Raw genomic sequence first — 24,791 nt, 5'->3', positions numbered from 1 at the left:
ACAGTTTTAGTATAGCGTAAAATGCTTGCGTTAGCGTTAGCGTGCGACGCAACGCTAACGCAATGAAATGGCGGTACTGCGTGGCACAAGGTAGTGTTTTAGAAAAGCGCTAACGTTAACGCAAACATATATGGCGCCATCTAGATCTGAAAGCACGAAATACTAAAAAGCCAAATCCACACAATATGTCGAGCTGATCCAGTGCCGAATCCGCAAGTGTGTCGTTAAGTCGTCATCATCATCATCATCATCAGCAGCAGCAGCAGCAGCAGCAGCAGCAGCAGCAGCAGCAGCAGCAGCAGCCTGGTTACGCCCACTGCATGGCAAAGGCCTCTCCCATACTCCTCCAACAACCCCGGTCATATACTAACTGTGGCCACGTCGTCCCTGCAAACTTCTTAACCTCATCCGCCCACCTAACTTTCTGCCGCTCCCTGCTACGCTGCCCTTCCCTTGGAATCCTGTCCGTAACCCTTAATGACCATCGGTTATCTTCCCTCCTCATTACATGTGCTGCCCATGCCGTTAAGTCAAGCATATCTAAAGCCACAGTCGTTGCGTTAATTACGAATGTAGGTGTTTGGTTTCAGTGTTGTTTTGTCGAGAATTGCGAAGCACACCGATTATTCTTAGCATGCCGGAATCGAGTGTTCTGTGGGACCCATATTACCTGTCCTTTTTAGGTTGGTATGACATAGATGCCCTTATGCTTTGGGAACCAGAGCGACCACGCAAGTCGTACGTGTCCTCAAAAAGCGGCCTGCTCAACATCGAGGCTATTCCGGAGGGGACGTTTACCCGGCAATTTTGCTTCCAGAAAGCGGATTTCCTACTTCTTTCCACTTTTTTGCAGCGGTCACCCATCTTGACGTCTGTCCGAATGGGTTCAAGGCGAAAACCTCCTTCAGGAGGTTCATGTCGTCGTCATTAGTAAAGCGCACACGTATTATGACCACAGCACCGACCACAGTACTATGTTTAGCCGCGGAAAACGTTACATGCGTCAGCTTGACATGCGGCTTTACACCGAGTGAATGAGCGAAATACACTTGGGCACCATCTCGAGGCGGATACAGCCAACATGAGCAAACATAAGCAAACCCTCTCGTTAAGCCTACTGCGCCGCTAATCGAGAACGTATATCGTAAACAATGTCCATTTGTCATCTGCACGCTGCTGTCAAAGCATCATCACACAAATCTAAAACAAACACGAGCATTAGTGGGCAACGAATGAGCTGAACACTGCAGGTCGACGACTCGATAGATCCGAAGCAGGCAGGTCTCACTTCGACTGGCGCCGCCATCTCGCCGTACGTAAGGCTCCGCTTGCGTGCGTTAGCGTTCACCGCTGAATCCCAAACAGCGTACATGCGTGAAAGTTCCAGCACCGTTTACATACAGCGCAAGCGCAGTGTGGTGCACGCAAGGCTAACGTTAGCGTTTACAACATAAACTCATTCTCTTATTTATTTGAAGTGCTATCAAATTGAATTGTTTGCAATATTAGATAGGTACACAACCAAATGAACATAACTGTACTTCCCGCATCGCGCGTGGTCCATACAGAAAAAAATTTCGCGCTGCGACTGAAGGCTAATGTTCACTCACTGGTGTTCCTCGCAGCATTGGGTGTTGCAGTACGTCATGGTCCATTTTTCTCGCCTTGGGTACAGGAGGAAGAGAGAGGCCAGGGTAGTCACAGTTAGCAGCAGCGCTATCAGCACCACTTTGACCTCAAACGAGACCTTCACAGGTGAAAACGAGTGACTTCCGGCAAAGCGATCCTGTCGTAAAAAAAGAGAAAATAAATTTGCTGCTTGCCACAAGAGAAACCACCTCAGCACATATCATTTAAAAACGTAAACAGAAAACAAACACTTGTGCAGCCTCAAAGAAGCGCAAACAAATTGCCACTGAAGCTTCATAACTCGAGGACTTAAAGTCAGAATTTCAGTTGCCTGTACTCAAATGACATAACTTAATACGTTGCCCGTATTCTACTGCTCCATTGGAAGTTTGCCCACATTATTATTTGTAGACCTTTTAAGGAATTTTTAAAATCGCAGTATTTATTCACACACATTTTACTTCACAAAAAGACGGGCGAATACGTTCCTTCACTTTTCGTTGGATGTGATCTTTGAGGCGTTTATAGTTCACCCAGGCGCTGAGTGTAAATCGTGAGTCGTTCGTAAAACACACCCAAAACGCTCCGCATACATTGTAAACGGAATTTATTACAATGAAGTGCTGCGGCGGGGGTCAGTTGGGTGCACATATTTAGTTTTTCAACGAACTCCTTGCTGTGGCTTATTCTGTCTATTGTGATAAAAACAGCGGCGGTAAAAAAAAAACTACTAATTACTGCTGCGGCCATAATTTGTCCAGACACTTGGAACCTCATCTCCGGATGTCCGATATCGTAACTTCATTTTAAACAAATATAAACACGATGGATTTTTTTTTTATTTCAGGGGCGACACAAGCGAAGCATATACTACGAACATTGTACAACGCCTTAAAGGCCAACTGCAACGTAATTTCACTTCGGCTAGGTTGCCCATATATGCTTAGCGCAAACTATGAATGTGATCTTCGCAAAGCCGCAGTGCTCGGTATTGTTTAATCTTACGGCTTCGTTGTAAGATTAAATTCCATTTTTATTATCCATCTTTCTATCCTATGATTATCAATCTTTGAAATTCCATCTAAGATTTTTACATCTGTGCTCACCCTAGAACAAACGGTTCGAAAAGGCCTTCTGTGAGTTTCCGCATACCACACTTAAGTTTTCTAGTGCATTCTAATTACAGTCTGATGCCATCATGTTTGCAGGTTTTGTGTAAATCGTACTTCGCACATTTGGTCCCGCTTCCTTCATTTATAATTTAATTGGTTGAATCGCGAACTTGCACCTGGCGGAACGTCTATAAGATGAGGATGTGCGCTGTACTTCCACACACCTGCGTGCAGGTACAGTCGCCCAAATCTTTAACTGGTGTGCGGGAGCGGCGACTTTTCCGTGCGTCAGCGCCGTTTGATGGGGCGAGGCTGGAAACAGTCTGAGGCTAAGCGCATGCGGACAAAGCGCGCTCAGCTGGACCCATCGTCTACTAGGCTGTTTCCAGCCTCGCCGCGTCATACGGCGCTGACGCCCGGAAGAGTCGCCGCTCCCGCACACCAGTTAAAGATTTGGGCGACTGTACGTCAAACGTATGCAGAGCGCAGAATGTCTAAATACTTCGAGAAGGGAAACTGCACCTTCCATGATGTAACGGAAATAGGAGTAGCGGTGGAGTCGTGAACTAAAGTATTCGGCTAAGAGATGGCGCTGGCAAAATCAAAACTAATATCATCATCATTTCATCGTTAGCAATATGGCCGCTGCGGTAGCGGCTGGTGTTTCGGAAGGACCAAAAAGAGCGCAGAGCTGATACGTCTTCGGTTTATTTGGAACTAGCATAAAAACAAAAAAAAATGAGAGCGTGCCCTCGGCAACCTCTTCTTTAGTCTCCCTCTTAGCTCTATCTTCAAGCCGTTTTCTACATCTTCCTGCAGGCCAAATTCAATCGAAGTAGCCTTCGAGCGAGTGTATAGCTGCATCGGTTTCTCGACAAGTTTGCCTTCGGGTGTACGAACCAAGCATGCCTTTACTATGTCATCCTTGCCTGGAAAATTTGTCGCTACCTTTCAGTGCTTCCACTGCGTTCTTTTACGTGCTCCTCCAACAATAATCACATCTCCTTCTTTTATATTCGTATTACCAGGAGGTCTTGAGCTAGCACATTTTAGACCCTTAGATATTCTTCTTTCTATCTTGCCCACCATGTTCTCAGTGTCTTTCTTTTGCTCCAGTAATTCAACAAAGTGTGTTCACTAGGTTTGCTGTCTTCGCGTTTGTTAAGCACTTCTTTGTCTCCTATAAAGCCCGCAGATATATCGTAGGCTGAGTCTCGTTGCGATTGCCAAACACGTAAGAGGCCGGTTGTTAATCGCTCCTTCTGCTTCAGCAACCACAGTTCGTAGTTCCTCATTCATTAGTTCAGCTCAAATAGCTTTGCTCAGTGACGTCTTAAAACGTGTGATGAGTCTCATGAAATCCTCCCCATGACGGATCTAACTCTGCAATAAGCTTCCATTTCACTTGCATGCTGCGGTGGTATTCTTGCACGCGCTTGTCTTCCATCCTGGGGATTATGCTTACGTCGTTTTCAGACTTCTTGAAAGCTATTGCGTTCTCTCTATAAATTGTCGCTCATAATCCTCTTGTAGCTACGGATCTTCGGAAAGCTTGTATGAATGCTCCAGGTGAAATGCCTTTGACTAACTCCAGTTGTACAGCTCTTGTTACTGCAGAAGTAAATATCACAACACAAAGCATCATAGTTTTACTGTCTTCTTCTCCAACATTCAGTGATCCAACGAAGTCTTTACCAACAGCACCGAATTGCCTTGTCTTTGTTATCCTGTCCTCCGGAAGTAGTGCCATTCCTTGTACCACTGGTCAGGAACTAATTCTTCTGCATGTGATACATTTTTTTTTTATAATGAATCTCCCTGTCAGCAACGCACAATTCAAAGCTTAGCCCTAAGATGCGTCAATGTTAAGAAAAACCCACCGTGCATGGTTATTTGATGCGCATTAAGCACTAAGAAATCTTACAAGTCACTCTCTCTCGGCAATACAATAGGATACGTTTCGGCATAGCGGAGAACGCTGCACTGAAGCCTCCTATTAACTCTTACGACACCTTGATGTGCCTGTGAAAATGTCCGCGCCGAATAAATTCTGGCCGCCATTCAATTTCGTTACTGCCTTTTCTAACGTCTTCTGTCTTTGTTCCACCAATTCTGACGTGGCCAACTCTTCTTCTGTTACCAAGCTTGTTCTTATCTTTTGTGTGTTCCTGCGTAATGCATCATCCACGCTGCAACTCGTAGGGCCTTGCTGTAGGATCAGAGCCTGTTAAGGCCCGTTACCTTTTCCTAACTCATGGCGGTGACCATGGTGGCCATAATCTCTTCTTTGCTTTCATAGTCCGATTCTAATTCATTTTTATATAAAGAGGCATTTCTATTCGATCTCGATACACATGGAGCCTGTCCAGAATAAATCACTGCTCAGCATATGCTCCATCTTAGTTCCCCTTGTCATCGCATACGTAAGATTTTCCTCCCTTTTATTATAACCCCATATATTCTCGTTGGACTTGCTCTTGATTAATGCTGTGCGATTACCAACAAACAGTATCAAGGCCGAACTGGCAATGCTTTGGCCGGAGAAATCATGGAGGCACATCATATCGGAAAGAAAAAAAAAGAAGCGCCTGTATCAACGATGCGCCGATTGTTTTGCTCAGCTAAAAAAAGCAGTTTTTAGAAATGATACTGTAATCTATGCGCTTCTTGATAGGATGCATTGCTTGGCTTGATGGGCAGTGCGCTTACGCAATCCTGATCTGCTGTGTTCTTAAGTGGGCGAAGTGTTAAGAATAAAATTTAGTTGCGAGTTAGCGCTTGTCCTGTTCTTATGTGCCTATCTTCTGTCCCATCTTGGAATTGCATTTACCGGTATTCAGTTGTTAAAAGCAAGCGTGTGCGCTTGATCGCTGTGCTTCTCGTTTAAGAAATACGAAGACAAAAGGTGGAGCAATTGGACGGCACGTGAAAAGCTCCCATGAAGGCCCACAAAACACAGAGGTAATAGACGCGATAACTCAGTGCACAATATTTGCTGTCTGGAGCGCTCAAAGTACGCAGTAGCACACGGCATAGTGGACAACATGTAGTCAAAGGTCGCGTGCATCTTTTTAAGACAGCTAGCTGCTTGCGCAGGTCCGAGCAAAATTGTGCTGACCGCTCTGAGCGCCCGCGAACTATCCGCGACATCCGGTCTATACAAAAAGAATGCAATTCTGGCAGCTCTCGCACTGGTGGGCGGAGCTGGCGAAGCTGTGCAAGAAAATCGAATGCCGGGCAGCAGTCCCAAGCAGTCCGGGGCAGTCAGGGACTGATAATAGAAGACGCCCGGTGAACCCGACCCATATATAGGCCAGCATGCCACTGGTAAGCCAGGCTAGCGCGTGATGCACTGAGATTCAGCGGCTCTGACGTGAGACAGGACACGTTATCTTTCCGCGCCGGCCTAGAGTCTAGACTGTAGATCAACTACACACCTCAATCGCCTCTGCGTTACGCTAGACAATATCCGTGCCTTTACCCTAGCCACCCCAATGCACTTCTCGTGTCCGAGTGGAGGCAAAACGAATCGAGGCTCTGCTCGCTGAACGTAGACAACCAGCTATATAACAGTTGCTGGAGTAGGAGAATACTTCGAGCTAAATGAACACCCCGAAGGAAAATGGCGTGGACACAGCGCATGAAACAGTCAGCAGAGTGTACGCATTCTGTGGCTAGCAGACGTGCGGGACCTGTTCGATGGTACACAGGAACGGTATGCAAGGTAGACGATCCGGACGCTGGCACTCTACAGCCTGAATAACACGTTACTTTCGGCGACTAGTGATGACGGCGTTCTCTGGATTTTCGGTACGACCGACATCGATGTTTGCGAACGTTTTGCAACGCGCCTGCATGTGTCTAAAGCATAAAATTTCCCGCAGAGACTACTGTATAGCTAAATTAATCTGAAAATAAGCTTCCTACGTGGTCGAAAATTTTGTAGCAGTTGACCTTTAAAGAGAGAAAATGGACTGCTACAATGGACTTACAGCATTTCTAATCAAGCCAGGAACGTGATCCGGTGCGCATGGCATTTCCACTAAATGTAGACTTGGTGAAGCGCAGAGTTCTCTTCGAACATTATTAAGCACGGCTTACAACCGCCGCATGACACACTCAAACACTTGCGTAGGAATTTATTTCGAGGGCAGTATTATTAGCACACCCGTTCTTCTTCACATAACAATTTGTCATAGCTTTTTAAGTTATATCTACATGGTATCTTTTCTTAGCTTGGTAGCTGGGAACGTGCTGTAATCTGAGTGCCCGTAAGACACTCTTACCGTTCCGGGACAGTTTTGTACGTACTTTTCGGCGATACTAAATTACTACCAGGGCTGCAGAGTGCTCATAAAACACTCTTAGCGTTCCGGGACAGTTTAGTACGTACTTTTCGGTGATGCTGAATTCCTACAAGGGCTGCAGAGTGCTCGTAGAACACTCTTAGCGTTCCGGGACAGTTTAGTACGACTATTCGGCGATACTAAATTACTACAAGGGCTGCAGAAAGCGGTATCCACCACCACAACACTCCCTTAGCAGAGAGTACTCTGTCGCGCGGAGGCAGCTACAAACGGGCTCGTGCCCGAACCTAAACGTACTCAGCAAAACGTATCCCACACAATAAAATGACAAATGCCCCTGGTGCCACGAAACACCCACGCTGTATCACATAACGTGGGCATGCCAGAAGATAGACGTGGTACCCCTTATACCAAACCCGAGTGCAGAGCAATGGGAGGGAGTGCTCTCCAGCGATCGCCAGGTCGACCAAGAAGGCCTGATTCGGCGAGCACAACTGGCAGCAGCATCCAGCGGAGCCCTGAACTAAGGGCAATCGACCGTCGTGCTAGAAGATGGACGAAGCCATCTGAAGACCGCAGAAGACCAGCGAATGCAGAGCTAATAAAGTTTTTCACTCACTCACTCACTCACTCACTCGTACGTACTTCGTTACAAAGGCCACATTTAACCGAGCCGCTTTAACATGGCCCACACACATGTTCCCCAATCATTAACACGATGCCCCGCTCAGTTCGCAGGGTTCAGCGAGAAAAGTTCGCATATTTCATGGAAATACCGAAATAACGAGGGCTCGAGGCGCATTAGACAGCACAAACATTCCTAACACTCCTAATTGGGACAAAACCCAAAATTTAGCCACATAATACACTCAAATTAACTTTGTTACAGTAGGAAACGACGAAAACGTAAACGAGATACGCAGGACGAGCGCTGCATTCTCAAATACAAAGTACATTGCTTTGCCCTGTGGGTAACGTCTACGTCTTCATACTTTCGCACTGCAACCAAATTATGTTACCGTACAAACTTGCGCAACTTTGTATCACAGTGCACTTAGGACGCCCCGCATTACCCATAACCCAGCCCTTATTTTTGCTAACTATACAAGTAAACAACCCTCCTTGTTCAGTTCACATAGCACATCTAATAAATTGCATACGGATTTCTTACGAGGAAATAAAATTGCAAAAATGGGTTGAGTAATAATTCGCAATGGTTCTAAATATTCCAAGAACACGAATGTTTAGCCGCACAATAAAATAACATTTCTCATATTTTCACTGACTTCGATGATGGTGTCATGTACAGTTGCTTTCGGGTTGAGAAAGCTCGCGGTTTGAGGTAGTATGGAACTCTGTCGGGGCAGAAACCTGGAGGCTTACGAAAAGGTTCTACTTCTACGCAACGAGCTATGGAAAGAAGAATAATGGGTGTAACATTGAGGGATAAGAAAAGAGGAAATTGGGTGAGTGAAAAAACGCGAGTTAATGACATATTAGTTGAAATCAAGAAACAGAAATGGGCATGGGCAGGACATGTAATGAGGAGGGAAGATAACCGACGGTCATTAAGGCTTACGGACTGGATTCCAAGGGAAGGGAAACATATCAGCGGGCGGCAGAAAGTTAGGTGGGCGGATGAGATTAATAAGTTTGCAGGGCCAACATGGCCACAATTAGTACATGACCGGGGTAGTTGGAGAAGTATGGGAGAGGCCTTTGCCCTGCAGTGGGTGGAACCAGCCTGGTGATGATGATGATAGAATTATGAAATGCTTGAATAAGTAAATTTATGCAAAGGCTGTATTTAGCCTACAAAAAACAAACATTTATATTTAGACATTCCTGTAATGCTTCATATTTCAAGAAATACAGAAACCGTGACTGGCATATATCCCCGAGACAGCCGGGGAATATATGCACATTCGTCATAGAAAGCATAAAATTGGGAAAGCAACGAGTATTCATTTTGACAGCACATAATTAGCATAAAAACAAACTTATTGTTTACGTCACACATAGCGTGGCCCGCACTTATCATAATATGAACTCTCTGCCAGTTTTGAACGTTCTAGCAATTACCCGAGTGCATTTTCGAAGCACTTCAAGAAACGCTTCTAAATGGACCGGAAACGAAGGTTAACAATGCTTACTTAAACACTATTTGACAAGAGCCTTTCAAAACGTCACGGCATATTAATCCTGGTGTTTCTCATCATTGCCTAAGATACAAACTCCTTGAGTGATGTAGTGGTCCAGAAAATTTCGAAAATTATCAACATAACGTTTTTGAGCACTGCCTAATCGCGTCAACTGCTTTGCTGTAACATAATGCACACATGACTATTATTGAACAATACCGCTACATTATGGGATGAATACGGAGCTGCAGTTGCTGCACAATAGGGCCGATATTGTTTTCGCACTGAAACACGTTCACGCGTTGCGTGCTCACTCCAACTGATTGTACAATGGGACGAAATCTCGTTAGGATAATGCTGTCGAGAAAGACCGAGAATACCGAGAAGCAGCAATCAACTCACCGCCGGCGATGGTTGCTCCCCGCCAACCCCCAGTAAAGCTTTCGAGCCCTTGGCAGATTCCTTCCCAGCTGCTTCGTTGTCCGGAGAGGGGGTCAACGACGCAAGGGCTTTGAGGAATTCAGGGTCTGCTGTGGGCACATTCTGCTTAACGGTTCGCTTTTTGGGAAGGGACGTGGACACCGCCGTCTTGCGTACAGCTTGTGCACATGGAGGGTCATCGGACTGGACAGCGGATGAGGCTGCGTACTGCTCGCATCCGCCTGCTTTCATCTTCTCGACCTGCAATGGGGGTGTTCGAATATCATGAGATATGTTCGAGTAGGAAGAGAATCGGAGGAGGAAATGTTGCCACGAGCAATCTTACAGCAAGCTCCTAAAATTTGTTCACGCCTGTGCACGCAACATAGTATTAGTATGTAGACCTAATGTCTGCCGATCAGCAATTTCAAATTTGTGAAGCACTGCCTAGTTTAATGCTGGACAGTTGGAAACTTTTGACGCCTTTGTTGATCTCCCGAAGGCACACGGATAGAATGGCTTGTATGATTTGGTATTACGAACCAAAATGGGCCTTGATCAGGCGCTATAGAAGGCGCGTCGAATATTGGGTCCTTCGTCCGTACCTTGACAATCTTAAAAATCATAGTGCCGTTCTGCGGGGACGAAGGGGATGCCGCCGTGCTTACCCACAAGTCTGCCGGGCTCGTCTCCTGGTGTGTGCCGACGCCGAGCGCGGAAGCTGGAGTCGCGGGCTGGGAGAACGATGGCACCGAGGAGATCGCATGCTGTGCCGGCGACTGGTCTTTGCTCTGTTTCTGTTTCTTTTGGCTTCTTCGCGGGGCCGTCTTCTCCTGCGGCGCATGTTCAAAGGGGACCGGGGGGCTCGCTGAGACGGCGGCCGTTGAAGCGATTGCTGCAGTGGCAGCGGTCGGCACGTTCTGATCGTGTGAATGTACACCGACGGCAGCCGATGTAACGGCAGGAGGAGGAGACTGGCTGCCTTCTGAACCCTTCTGCGCCGGTGACGACATGTCGACGTTCGTTTACTCTGATTTCTGGGAAACCGTATGAAGAATGCTGGCGACCGAGCGATTTGACGTGTCCGTCTTCTTCTTCTGCGCGTTCCTCGTGCACGCGCGCCTGCTCACGCTCCAGCACGAGTTTGGCCTGGCTGTTTCTCGGTCTTGTGATGCAACGAGTTCTGGGCAAAAAAGCGATGAATGATCAACAAACTTTGAAGAAAAAAGAATTTGTAAAAATTGAAATTATGTCTTTAAAATAGAAAAGCGAGCTGATTTATGCGGTACCCAACGATAACACTGAAGGTGATAAGTACCGCAGGTGGGGAAAACTAATTCCGATTCCCCTTTAAGCCCCCCTAACTTTATTTAGGTTTGGCAGCGAACAATTATTGGACTGTGAAGAGTACGCACTGAAATGCGGCTATGTTGAGGACACCAATCAGTCCTTTTATCTACATGTACCAGATTTCGATCGGTGCTTTCACGATTGGCGTTTATGCTGGAAATACCTGTCAGAACAGGAAATTGAAGTGGCGCTATCACAGTTGGCAAGCACCACTTCCGGCGGTAATAGTTTACGGCATCTGAACGGTTTTTTTTTACTGCATTGGATCCAAGGTACGAAGGAGCATTTTCAAACCGAAAGCATCACCGCATGCATTACCCACCGCACTGCATTTATATCGCCTGGCGATGCAGCGGCTTGCCTCTAAAGACGAGGCAGCAGCTTTGCTCAGACGATGATCATTCCCGTACAGATTCATACGTTACCCGCCGTGGTTGCTCAGTGGCTATGGTGTTGGGCTGCTGAGCACGAGGTCGCGGGATCAAATCCCGGCCGCGGCGGCCGCATTTCGATGGGGGCGAAATGCGAAAACGCCCGTATACTTAGATTTAGGTGCACGTTAAAGAACCCCAGGTGGTCCAAATTTCCGGAGTCCTCCACTACGGCGTGCCTCATAATCAGAGAGTGGTTTTGGCACGTTAAAACCCGTATTTTTTTTAAACAGATTCATACGTTATACCTTAGCAGCAACAAATACGCTGTCTGGTCCATGCAGCAATGAAATCCATAAATCTTCATGATCAGCCTATAACCTGCGCAAAAGTATGTGCGATCACAATAGGATCACTTGAAGCTCAGCAATTATCATTACTTCCTAAAATCAAGCCTAACCAGTAATTACTTTAGGAATTCGTGACTCACGTTATTAGCTAATTGACGATAGTCGAACAGAAAGTAGACAGGTTCAGAACTCCTGCAGATGCTTCATACCTGTCTTTGTTCCCGGTACTGTTAGGAGTGAAAATACAGCCACCCTTTTTCATTTGAATAAGATGTAATATACGCTCGCTTATGATTCAATTTTTTCAGTCACTTTTTATGAGAACACTACTACGAGAGCGTATACACTAGAGGTGTATTTTCTGGGATAGAGCCGCTTTTACAGTAAATAAAATTTTACTTCAAAAAGATAAAACAAAGCTTTTCCAGTTTTGCAAAAATTTTCCAGAAGCCATCAAAGCTGATCATCTATGTAAGCGAACAGATTCCCGAAATTGTGAAATCACCGAAGTATACGTCAAATTTTGTTTACCGGTGAAGTGCATCGGAAAAACCATCAAGACTGTGAGAACAGAGAGTTTGAGAGTTTCTCCCATTCGCTACTAGCGTCCACTCTTGTGGACACATGCTATAAAGCCAAGTACTGCTGAGTTAAAATGAGCGGGGCATTAGAATTACGCGCCTTCCTTAGCTTCGACCATGGATTACTCTCCTTCAAAGGGGGACACTTTTCTGGGCTGAGGCGGCCGTTGGAAAAAATAACGATCATGACTGCGAGCGTTTTCACAAATCTTTCTCTGCGCCACCAGCGTCGACGACTGTGAGCAATTTTTCTAGAGCAAACTACATCTTACCGAAAAGTCCCAATGCATTCCAATAATGCAATTTAGCAGCCGTAATCATGGACCCTGCTTCCAAAGGCGAGCGCTACATGTTAGCCATGGTGGCCGTTAAAAAAGAAGGGAAAAATGGCCGTGAGCCGCTGGCGAGGCATTTTTGCAACTTCTGTCAAAATGCTTTTGACTCGCCAATTTCTTCTTGTAGGCTTCTGCAATAGTGCTAAAAGAAATTTTAAAAGCGTTTACTCAGTCCACTGGCTACATTGTTTGCCGTAAGGAAGAAGGTATTGCTAGGAAGGAAGGAAATCAAGGTTCAAGGTTCTGAAAATCAAGAAAATTCAAGGTTCTGCAGGCCACTAGAGCTTTGGGCTCTCATGGAATGGGCGTCTCTCTCAACGGAACCGGGAGGTTGAGTTTCCTGGTGGTGTCGTAGACCTGCTTAACTGACCAGAGTTGGGGAGCGAGTTCTTCGCTCCGGATTGCTTCTTCAGACTTGCGCTTGTCCAGTTCGGAGTTTATGTAAGCTTGCGAGTTCGGCCACAGTAAATGATAGACGTTAAGGGAGCTATTGCATTTGGTGCAATAGGACTTCTCGTAGAGCTCATGCACGTAGTGGTGTAGTGCCTGTGCTTTGAATATTGAAACACCATGTGATTTGAAATGTTTGTTGACTAAAGTGTAATATTCTTAACTGACCAATAAAGCATTTTGTCATCTTTTATCTTAGATATTTTCTTAACCTTCGCTTTTGATGTAATAACGACAAACAAACTTCAACTGGGCTTGTCATGTCATGTTTTATTGTGATAGAAATTGTACGATGGCCCTTGCTCGGCCATGCAGTGAGCTTCGAGCAACAAAAGTCCTGTCTTGGACGGGTGAATCATTCTGTGTTATTGCGTCTTCGCCTTTGGATGTTGCTAGGTGCTGCTCTCGCATCTATGCACGTGATGCTCTCTAATCCTTGGGCTGTTCTCTGAAAGCATGGCTTTCAGAACGTATCGGTATGCTGACTACAGTGCAGATTAAGAAAGAGAACTACAGAGATAACTTCCATACACTGAAAATCATTTATGCCGTGCCCGCTTGATGAAAGGAGAGCGGTAGATGACTCGGTCCATGATATCATGAAGGTAGAGCGCTAATATACAATATACGTGAAAAAGAAGTGTCTTATAGACGAAAGTGATCTCAACTTATGTTGCGTGAAATTCCAAGTACAAGCGTCATTTTGTATGTGTGCGACTATGAAACAAAGTTTTTAAGTAGCAGCACCGCCAGTTCGGAGTTTTCACGCGAGGAGGAAGAGGAACAAACATTTATTGATGATAAGAAAAAAAAGAAGAAGAAAGCAAAATTTTTTGAAGCGCAAGAACTTTTTTTCATAACCTAAGCTCCTTTAGACAGTTTGTAAAGCATCATGAGCTGAAGAAATACGACATAAATATATTTACTTTCTTTGTTGTACTTCTAGAAAGCATTTAGTCTTTGTAATGCATGTTGTTCCTCTGCATATTGCAGATTTTTGTCTGTGTATGGTTAAGTCAAAATTCAAATTGAAGTATACCAATACTTGTCTCAAACGAAGTGATCCATAAGGACTTCTTTACAGCTGCCTTGGTCAGGGGCAGGGTTACCCGTCCACGTAATTCAAACGGGAACAGCATTGTTAGCTGTCGTTGTTTAGCTTGGTCGCATCAACCGTGCGCTTGCCGACTCTCATGGTAGGCTGTCTGTGGGAACCTATTTTTTATTATTGGGGAAACAGTTATCACCATCCTCAGCCTGGTTACGCCCACTGCAGGACAAAGGCCTCTCCCATACCTCTCCAACTACCCCGGTCATGTACTGATTGTGGACATGTTGTCCCTGCAAATTTGTTTATCTGATCCGCCCACCTAACTTTCTGTCACCCCCTGCTACGCTTCCATTCCCTTGGAATCTAGTCCGTAACCCATAATGACCATCGGCTGTCTTCCCTCCTCATTACATGTCCTGCCCATGCCCATTTTTTCTTGATTTCAACTAAGATGTCATTAACTCGCGTTTGTACCCTCACCCAATCTTTTTTTTTCTAATCCCTTAACGTTACACCAATCATTCTTCTTTCCATAGCGCGTTGCATCGTCCTCAATTTAAGCAGAACCCTTTTCGTAAGACTTCAGGTTTCTGCCCCATACGTGAGTAGTGGTAAGACACAGCTGTTTTATATACTTTTCTCTTGACGGATAGTGGCAACCTACTGTTCAAGATTTGAGAATGCCTGCCAAACGCACCCTAGCCCATTCTTATTCTTCTGATTATTTCAGTCTCATGATCCGGATCCGTGGTCACTACCTGCCCTAAGTAGATGTATTCCCTTACCATTTCCAGTGCCTCGCTACTTATCGTAAACTGCTGTTCTCTTCCGAGACTGTTAAACATTACTTTAGTTTTCTGCAGATTATTTTTTAGACACACCCTTCTGCTTCGCCTCTCCAGGTCAGTGAGCATGCATTGTAGTTGGTCCCCTGAGTTACCAAGCAAGGCAATATCCTCAGCGAATCTCAAGTTACTAAGGTATTCTCCATTAACTCTTATCCCGAATTCTTCCAACTCCAAATCTGTGAATATCTCCTGTAAACACGCTGTGAATAGCATTGGAGAGATAGTATCTCTCTGCCTGACGCCTTTCTTTATTTGCGATTTTGTTGCTTTCCTTATGTGGGGCTACGGTGGCTGTGGAGGCGCTTTAGATATCTTTCAGTATTTATACATATGGCTCGTCTATAGCCCGATTCCGTAGTGCCTCCATGACTGCTGAGGTTTCGACCGAATTAAACGCTTTTTCGTAATCAATGAAAGCTATATATAAGGTTTGGTTACATCCAGCGCATTTCTCGATCACCTAATTGATAGTGTGTATATGGTCTATTGTTGAGTAGCCTTTACGGAATGCTGCCTGGTACTTAGCTTGACAGAAGTATTAGTAATGGTATTGCCGGCTTTGTCTCTTAACGCACACATCTGATTCCTGGCTATTCCTAGTGTCTTCAATTATTTTAGGCTTCCTCGGTTCCTGAGAGCATGTTGAATTCTATCCATAATATACTTCCTTATGTCGGCTACCTTACGCTTGTTAATTAAATTAGAAAGTTGTGTCACTTCTATTCTAGCTGTAGGGTTAGATACTTTCATACATTGGCGTTTCTTGACCAGATCTTTGGTCTCCTGTGATAGCTTACTGGTATCCTGTCTAACAGAGTTACCACCGACTTCTATTGCACACTCCTTAATGATGCCCAAAAAATTGTCGTTCATTGCTTCAACACTAAGGTCCTCTTCCTGAGTTAATGCCGAATACCTGTTCTGTAGCTTGATCCGGAATTCCTCTACTTTGCCTCTTAGCGCTAACTCATTGATTGGCTTCTCATGTACCCGCTTCTTCCGTTCCGTCCTCAAGTCTAAGCTAATTCAAGTTCTTGCCATCCTATGGTCACTGCAGCGGACCTTGCCGAGCATGTCCACATCTTGTATGTTGCCAGGGTTAGCGCTGAGTATGAAGTCTATTTCATTTCTAGACTCGCCATTCGGGCTCCTCCACGTCAACTTTCGGCTATCCCGCTTGCGGAAGAAGGTATTCTTTGTCCACATATTATTCCGTTCTGCAAACTCTACTAATAACTCTCCCCTGCTATTCCTAGAGCCTATGCCATATGTCCCCACTGACTTGTCTCCTGCCGGCTTCTGGCCTACCTTGGCATTGAAGTCGCCCATCAGTATAGTGTATTTTGTTTTGACTTTTCCCGTCGCCGATTCCACGTCTTTATAGAAGCTTTCGACTTCCTGATCATCATAAGTGGATGTAGGGGCGTAGGCCAATACCACCTTCAATTTGTGCCTCTCATTAAGTTTCACAACAAGACCTGCCACCTTCTCGGTAATGCTATAGAATTCCTGTATATTACCAGCTGTATCCTTATTAATCAGAAATCCGACTCCTAGTTCTCGTCGCTCCGCTAAGCCCCGGTAGCACAGGACATGCCTGCTTTTTAGCACTGTGTATGCTTATTTTGTCCTCCTAACCTCACTGAGCCCTATTATATCCCATTTACTACCCTCTAATTCCTCTAATATCCCTGCTAGACTCGCCTCACTAGATAACGTTCTAACGTTAAACGTTCCAGATTCAGGTTCAGGAGCCAGGGATTCTTAGCACCCTCTGCTGCGTCACAGGTCTGACCGCCGCCGTGGTCAGTTGCTTCGCGGCTGCTAAGGACAGAGGGCCGGGGTTTGATTGTATTATTCATATAGGAGGTTGTGTCCAAGTACTGCACCAGGGTGGGTAATCCTGCTCTGGTGAGAGAGTGCGTTACCGGTTGTGGTCACCGGGATCAGGCTCCACTCCAGGCCTGTTTATGCAATTTTATCCAGACGCGGATAGTTTTTTTTATCCAGTGAGAAATTGCGCGGCACCGGGATTCGAGCCACTGTCCTCTTGCACGCGAGGCGGATACTCTACTTCTTCGCCACCGCTGGAGTTATAAAGCCTACCAAGTGTTGAATACGATCGTGCACATCGGGTAACTGTTTCGAGCGGTTCAAATGTGATAGTATTCTGTGAAACATACGAATATCAAAAGATGTATAAACTAAAATGCATATTTCAAGATGCTGCAGCAGTACTTTTCCAAATGAGAAAAAACTATCTATCGTGGTGCATCAGATATTATAAATCATTACTCGGTGTCAGAGAAAGTGTTCTGAAGGCTATCTAACGCTTCCCTAACGTCGCCCCGGACAAACGCTTGTACCCCTCATGTCTTGCACTAGACTCGGTAGACTCATGAGAAGGGGCCCGTGCAAGTGTAATGGTCATTGCACTTCTAAACTTGCCATAATACGATGTAATTGTTCTGCGGAAACCCGCAAGGTGGAGAGAAGTAATTAATAAAGAGAAAATCAGACATCCACACGTTCATGGTAATTGCTACAAAGGAAACCCATACGGATTGCTCAAAACAAAAACCTCGCACTTTAAGAAAAATTCGTCCGAAGGGCGGTGTTTTCTGATCCGAGTCCTGGACCAGGACGAATCTTTCTTCAACTGCGAGGTGGTTCATCGAGAACCACTCCTATCTTATCGTTAATTTTCAAGCTCTCTTTATACAAAAGTACAGTTGTGCATGCCTAATCTGCGACATAAAAAATACTCCGACCACATTAGCTTTAGTGAACTTCCAAAGTTTCAATGTTTTGCTTATGGCTTAAGCATATTTCAACGCTTGTTGAAAAAGCATAGCTACAAGATTTCGAAGCACACCATCAATTTTTAACTTCAACGTATACATTCCCGAAAGGCCGCAAATACATTACAGCACTACGAATATGAATACAGGCTTTTATGATTTTTAGACTTCCCCAACACCGACGCCATGCCATTTTCTTGATTTTCCACGTCGTAAAGGCACCATCTGCCACCAGTATTCGACACTTGAGAGCTGCACAACTAGTCATGTAGCACTGCTTCTTGAAGGCAACAGGACCGCGACTACGACCGAGCTTTGATATGTCCACTCCAGTAAACCCACAGCCGCAAAATATGAACACATTTACCAGTTTTTAGGTTAAATCATAGTGGCCAGGTAATTAGGCGACCAGGGCGTTTAAGAGAAACTGTACTGACACTAGAATGGCGGAACCTGCGCCTACCTATCTAGACTAACAGGATGAAAAATACAGCGGCAGAAGACGTCAAAAGCAGAAGAATACGTTGGCACTTTTCGTAAAACGGATAATTTGGTTTCGTGGCTCAGCTACGAAGAAACTTTTTTGACAGCTGTAGCAGCTCGAGACTGTTCACATACGAAGGTGCTATGATGTCCAATAATGTGCTCAGCTCTTAGTTATCACAACTTGAAGCCCACTGCTGAATTTATGAAAATAGCTTTCATGCACAAAACAATGAAGCACAGCAACCAATAATGAGGCACAGCAGATGTTTCGTAAATAAAGCAGTCAGCAATAAGTTCATCCAAGCACAGTGCAATGATCGGCGAATTTCATTGGGCGCAGCATCTCAGTGATAACGGACCTATGCATCCGAGACGCGCACACAAAAAACTAAAACAAAGGATTACATTTTGGGCAGAGAAAGAGGACCGCTCAGGCATCGCCTTGAAAATCAATCGTAAAACGTGCACTTCGACGCAGGGTTCATCTTGGAACCGACGGGACAACCGAAGGCTTTGGCGAACGGCGCGAAGTTCATGACCGCCTTGTTGCAGTCGCCGCCATAAATGTTGTCGGCAGGCGTCGTGGCGCAAGCGGTGAGGCAGGCGGTTATGAAAAACACCTTCTCCTCCGTCAATTCCTGCAAAGAAAAGTCAGAATTTATTTTCTTTGGTCATTAACAGCAAACGGTGTACGTAATGGTTGCAACCTATTTCATCGTATCTTTCACAAGTAGAAATTTCACAAGAGTCTGAAACATGTGCTGCAAAACAATTTCACTTCTCTTGGTACGTGTTTTTTACGTGACTTGAAATATAATATGTCCTATAAAGCTATTTTTCTTTTCTTTCAGTAGCGTTCGCAGGAAGGCCTATATCGGTAAAAAGAAATTGAAGTGACATCTCTATGTCCATTCTTCAGAAACCGCAGCAAAGTCTCTGCAAAGGTAATTTCCATCCCAAAATGGGCCTACAGTTAAGGAACATCTGGCTTCAGTGCAGCCTATTGAGTTACATAGTTGCCCATTCTTTCTTAATCTTTAACGTCGAGAAATTACCGAAAAGATCGTGACGAACTTATATGCGAAATGCCGTAAAGTAGTTAGTGCACTCCCGATTATGATGGGGACTGGAAGCCCGGGAACAGTCTATGGGTGAATGACTGTAAAGCAGCAGCCGTTGTCGCACGGAACGCCAAGGAACCAAGTTCCTGCTTCATAAGAGTCGACTGTGGGATACAAATCAATTTAAATCGGATGGATCTCGTGCGGCTAGAGCCGAACTCTGATGACAAGACAGGTAGTTACAAATTCCCGCAGGGCGTAAGGTCACCAAGCACCGCCAAAATTTGGTCAATCAACTAAGTTAGCACATTGGGGACTCAGATGAAGAAAGACAGCTTGTTCCGTTGCCTGCATATGTCGTGACACTTTCGGGAAGAAGAATGATTGTGCCGGAACATTATGGATATGAGCACACTAAAAATTGTAGTCTCGCGATTAAAGTGTGCTTGTAGCCCGTCCAGTGTCTGAGGTTTGTGTTCTTTGATCAGTGTGACTGTTTCTGAACCAGTGCAGTGATTTAGCCCGCGGCTTCAAGCAACATCTCTGCAAGATTAGCTAATGCAGAAGCGGGATAGAGAGAGGGTAAACTATATAGAAGAGAGAACCCCAGGGTAGGCAGCTCTTCCGCTCTGCAGTGGGTGGTCCCCTCAGTCCAGGAGTCTAGCGGCCTCCTACTCGCTCGGTTGACAAGGTTGAGCTGGTCTGTCGAGTCTGAACTGGACAGCGCTGCCTCGCATTGCCGTGTGGTGGGGTGTGTTATGGGTTGGAGCTGTGGTGGTGCTTGCACAAGCCCATACCATGTGGTAAAGTATTGCGCATTGATCGCAGAGTCGGCATTTATATGAATACAGCGCATGGTGTATGGCGTGGTAGGGGCTCAAGTGAGGATGTTTTTTTTTGGAGTGTTCGCCATATTACAGCTCCCCTCGCGTCAGAGCATTATGAGGCGGCGGTAGTGTTCTTCGTGAAAGGCGATAGTGTTGTAGGATATGTGTGTAGGTTAATGGTAAGGTTCAAGGTGAAACTGCTCGGCGCGGCCCTATCGCGTTTCCTTGTCTGCATGCGCTCGGGCGTAGGTGTGTGCCTGCTGATTGCCGCGTAAGGACTCATGCCCCATAGTACCCACGAGTTGTATGTATGGCGGGAGCTGGCGCGCCCCAATCAGAATGCGATCTGCGGCCCTGGAAATCTTAGTCCCTGAAAAATTTCTGTATGCCGTCTGAGAGACTGCAAGAACAACCACGCACAACCAGTGCGGTCTTGTCTTGATGGTTTACGCTGTCGCTAGTTCCTCTGCTTCTGCAGCGCTCGCTCTGGAAACCACGACGCCTTTATTTCGGCGCCGTGGTTGTCGACTACACTGCTAACAAATGGCGTGCTCCTTGCGGTGCTTGCCGCATCTACGTATAAGACGGGGTGGTTATCACACTTCCTCGTGAGCGCCTGTGCTCGGGCATGTCGACGCCCGATGCGGAAGGTCGGGCGCATGTTACTGAGTATTTGTGAGACGTGCATAGTTTCTTGTATTCGTGTTCGGATTTTTGTCAGTGCGCTGGTTGTCCGTACGGAATATCCATGACGTTCCAAGAGGCGGTGTCCGGCTGTTGTGCGTTGTAGCTTTTCCTTCTGGTTCACCAGGTAGGCCTCCATAATTTCCCGCGCGTTGTTGTACACCCCAACGCACGGGAAAATCGAGATGTGCCGTTGAATTGAACGCAACCAGCAGTCCGATGAACTCGCACCGAAATTTCATCAAAATGTCCCGGCATTACACCGAGCGACGCTTGCACTCCAGCCTGCCCGCGTTGAACGAACGCTGAATGGAAATGCCTCGCATGAGATCTGTATTTTTTGGCCCCGTTTTTCCGCAACTCTTCATGCTTTCTTCGCGAAACTTCACCAACGCATCTGTCAACGTGAGAGGGTCCGTTTGACACATTTGGAGCCCGATTGCATCAATTTTCGACTACTTCGAGCCACCTTTGTGCTATGCCAAACCGCCGACGCGCTAAGCGTAGCGTGCGGCGCACTACACCGAGCGCGTAGCGCGCAGCTGCGTTCCACGCCACGCCTAAGGTCGACGCCTACTGTCAACGTAGACAGTTTTGCCGCCTTCGCCGATACCCTTCGTAGCCCTCCAAGCAGCCAACACGGAATACCAAGACGAAGGCGTCTCCATCAGCCCTGCCAAGCTTAAAGCCGACTGGCACTGGATCCGTGCCGTGAAAACACACCGTGCAGCGACGGCCCACTAGCCCATCGCCTCGTGACCGCCTGCCTGGCCACCATCCATGACCGCTACTCCATCATTCACGCTCTCCCGCCCTCGCCTACCAGCGGAGGACTTCAAGATCGTCTTCAGACCGGCAGCAGGGATTGACCTCCGCACTTCCACTAACTGAGCCCTGCTCCATATCCTGTTTGCTCTTGCCGCCATCGACTACGCCACCGCTCGCACCACCGACCACGTATAAAGAAATCTCTTACTGCCAGCACCCCATCGGAACCTCTCTACCTCTACACCTGGGTCTCCTCCGTCTCTACCTCCGGGTGTCGGAACTCCGCCTGGACGCCATCGCTTGCCCCCTGCGTGCCTAAGCGCCCGCACCCGACACCGCCCCTCGCGGCTCAAATGCAACATCGTGAGCTCCCCAACCAAGGACGAGATCGTCCAAGATCTCCAATTGATTAATGTGAACACCCCCTATGCCATTGTCGACGCACGCTAGATGGGGTGCTCCGAATCCATCCTCATCAGCTTTGTCTACCCTCTTCTCCACCATCATCTTCAGCTGCGGTATCTACCAATGACACCCATTCCGCGCGAAAGCTGACGCTTGCACGAACTGCTGGGCTCCTGGACACCGCGTGGATGTCTGCACCAAGCCCAAGTCCGCCCTTTGTCTCCACTGCAGCCAGGCCCACAAGGCAGTCGAGCCCCGGACATGCCTGCGTTCCTGCATCCTGAGCGAGAGTGCCCATGTCTCAGACTCGGGCCCTAGCGGGCTCTGGTTCGATCGAAGGGCGCGTCATTACCTCAGACCACCTCCAAGCCCCAGCTTCCCCCTCCAGCGACACCCAACGGGCCCATCCTCAAGACTTCCGGCTTTCCCGCCCCCACCGCCGCTCTGCTTCTCGTGGTGCCCGGTCTGCCAGCCACCACCGCTCCGTTTCCTTGCGGCCTCTCCCTAGATCTGAGGCGTCCACCGCCCCCGCCACCACGTCACCGGTAAGCTTGAAATCGCAGGCTCTCGCGTCGGACACACAACTGCGACCCTTGAGGCTACTATCGCTGCCCAGCAGCTCCATATTCAGGAGCTGTCGCGCCAGCTGCAGGCCGCGCTACTGCGTCCGTCTTCCCCTTCTCCTCCTCCTTCCCAGCTCACGAACCTCCCCAGCCACCAGGTGCGCCGGAGCCAGCTGTGGAGCCAATCAGTATGGCATCCTCGGCTGAATTATTGCGCGCCTCCTCTCCCAACCTCAGACCCCCCCCCCCTCCGCACAAACGCCGATCACCTTCCTCCGACCCCGTCACGCCTGAGTGTGACGGCACTCTCCAACATCCTCCTTCTTGGAGGTGTTTGAGCTGTGCGTCATGGCCCGCTTCGCACGATTTGAGGTAGTACACTCTATTTGAGGAGCACGTCGCCAGTATCGACACACGCGTGGCCGCCACCAAATCCTACCTTATCTCCCTAAACACCAGAGTCGCAGCCCTTGAGGCCTACCAGAGCGCGACTGAGGCCACGGTCGCGCAGCTACTCTCGCTCCCCACCCCACTCACCCCAGCACCTACCCTAACTCCGTCGCATGACCCCGCCATCCATCATGGCCAGACACCCCTCGCGCCATAATATCTGACGGTGGAACAATAGGGGGTTCCATGACAAACGGAACACCCTGCAGCTCCACCTCCGGAACATCCCTCCGTACCCTCTCCCCTCCGTCCAAGCACTCTGGGAACCCCTAACTCCCGTGAAGCTGCGCGACTACACCTCCTTTCATCCTCCTTTTGAGGCTCACCCAAACGTTGCCACGCTAGTGCACCGCAAACTTGCTCCCGTGCTGCACCAGTTGGACGTTTCCGACTGTGCCCATCTCCTCCTCAAAATGTTTGCTCGTCATCGCACTGGCTGCCGGCGCGGTGAAGCAGGTGATCGAAGATGTTTCCGTGGGAGCAGTAGGAATCGTGGAAGGCGCTGGTCCACATATATTGAAAATCTAGAAGGCAGAGTGCCATAGCGACCTCGCTTGAACACGAGTGACCGAAAGGGTGCCGACTACCAGAATACGCCACGGCGCCCTAACGCGTTTTACGGTAACCTAAGGGAACGCTAACGTAACCTAATGAGGCCGAGAAAGGAAGACAACAATGCTTGCGACGTACCCATTGTGGGAATACGTCGCGCCATCCGAACTGATTTAGCGCTAAGTTAGCGTACAGTACCGTTAACCCAAGCCAACCTAAGGTAACGTTAGCCGAACCTAATGTAACATTGGGTGGCCGAGACGCAAAGACAGTAATCCGCATGGTCTAACCACTGTAGAATACACCGCGGCACCCTAACACGTTCCTGCGCTAAACCTAAACCTAAACCTAAGCGAACATAACGTAACGTAGACGAGACCCAAAGCCAGTAATCCTTACGGTGTGACATAAGGCAATCGCGTTCAGCCGTGGTTGCTAAGGCGCTGTGTGTTTATTTTACTCAAACGGGACCACTCAAAAATGCTCCCTAAAAGTCCAGCAGAGCAAGCCCGGCCTATGCTACGGCAGCTATCACACTCCCGGGAAAATCAATTATGCTTTTTTTAAGGTAGACTGCCGTAACGCACGACAAAGTTATAATCCGGCATGACTGATTCAGCACCAGTGCACCACGCGTGAGAAAGTGTATCCGTCGACGCACCTTCACACTCAGCCATCATCGAATCAGTGCCCGCTACTTCACCTCTTTCACTGCGCCAACAGCCAGCGTCCGAGCGTAAACAAACTCGACCCCACTCCGCAATGCCGGCACGCCTAGGGAGAAACACGTGTAACACGCGAAAAGAAACGTCACCGTAGTGCCTTAGTAGAGTCGCATATTCGTGGAGCAAAGGCCCTGAAATTTTTTCTCTTGGACTCGCTCTTACTCGCGCCTGAGCAGAAACGTCAAGCGCCGCGCGAGAGAGAGAGATAGAGAGAGATAGAGAGAGAATAAACGATTGTTGTAGTAGATGTTGTTTGGTTATGGTGGGTAAAGCCCCTCTTTCAGGGCCCCACTGGCTGCAGCGGCTCGCCGTGCCTGGTCAAGGGTCCACAGCCAGTTGGCTTCCTAATTCCACTTCCGCGAGTCGCGCCTCCCACGACCAGTTATGGAGATTGCTGTCTAGAATCGGCGAGGTGGCAGCCGCCTGACGTAACGCGCACTGGAATGTTACGTGTTCCAATAACGGTGTTCCTTCGCACCACGGACATTTGTTGCTATATTTGTCTGGGTACATTTTGTGTAGCC

At 47.4% G+C, this 24,791-nt stretch overlaps 2 protein-coding genes across 2 annotated transcripts in view; both read right to left on the bottom strand.

Moving 5' to 3' along the window:
* The window catches only part of LOC135908737 (endothelin-converting enzyme 2-like), a 38,493-nt gene extending 27,770 nt beyond the window's left edge, over positions 1-10,723 (bottom strand). The window contains exons 1-3 of the mRNA XM_065440588.2: positions 10,278-10,723; positions 9,592-9,870; positions 1,611-1,786 (exon numbers count right to left, since the gene is read on the bottom strand). Of these exons, the coding sequence (XP_065296660.1) occupies positions 1,611-1,786; positions 9,592-9,870; positions 10,278-10,622 (800 nt within the window). The 5' untranslated portion in view covers positions 10,623-10,723. The remainder of the gene's footprint in view (positions 1-1,610; positions 1,787-9,591; positions 9,871-10,277) is intronic.
* A 7,803-nt stretch (positions 10,724-18,526) lies between these two features.
* The window catches only part of LOC135908758 (endothelin-converting enzyme 2-like), a 64,392-nt gene continuing 58,127 nt past the window's right edge, over positions 18,527-24,791 (bottom strand). The window contains exon 7 of the mRNA XM_065440601.2: positions 18,527-18,870. Within this exon, the coding sequence (XP_065296673.1) occupies positions 18,682-18,870 (189 nt within the window). The 3' untranslated portion in view covers positions 18,527-18,681. The remainder of the gene's footprint in view (positions 18,871-24,791) is intronic.

Source organism: Dermacentor albipictus, chromosome 7 (genome assembly GCF_038994185.2).
Source record: "Dermacentor albipictus isolate Rhodes 1998 colony chromosome 7, USDA_Dalb.pri_finalv2, whole genome shotgun sequence".
Taxonomy (NCBI): Eukaryota; Metazoa; Arthropoda; class Arachnida; order Ixodida; family Ixodidae; genus Dermacentor; species Dermacentor albipictus.
The sequence above is the reverse complement of the archived record's forward strand: the minus strand, read 5'-3'. Positions and strand labels throughout refer to the sequence as shown.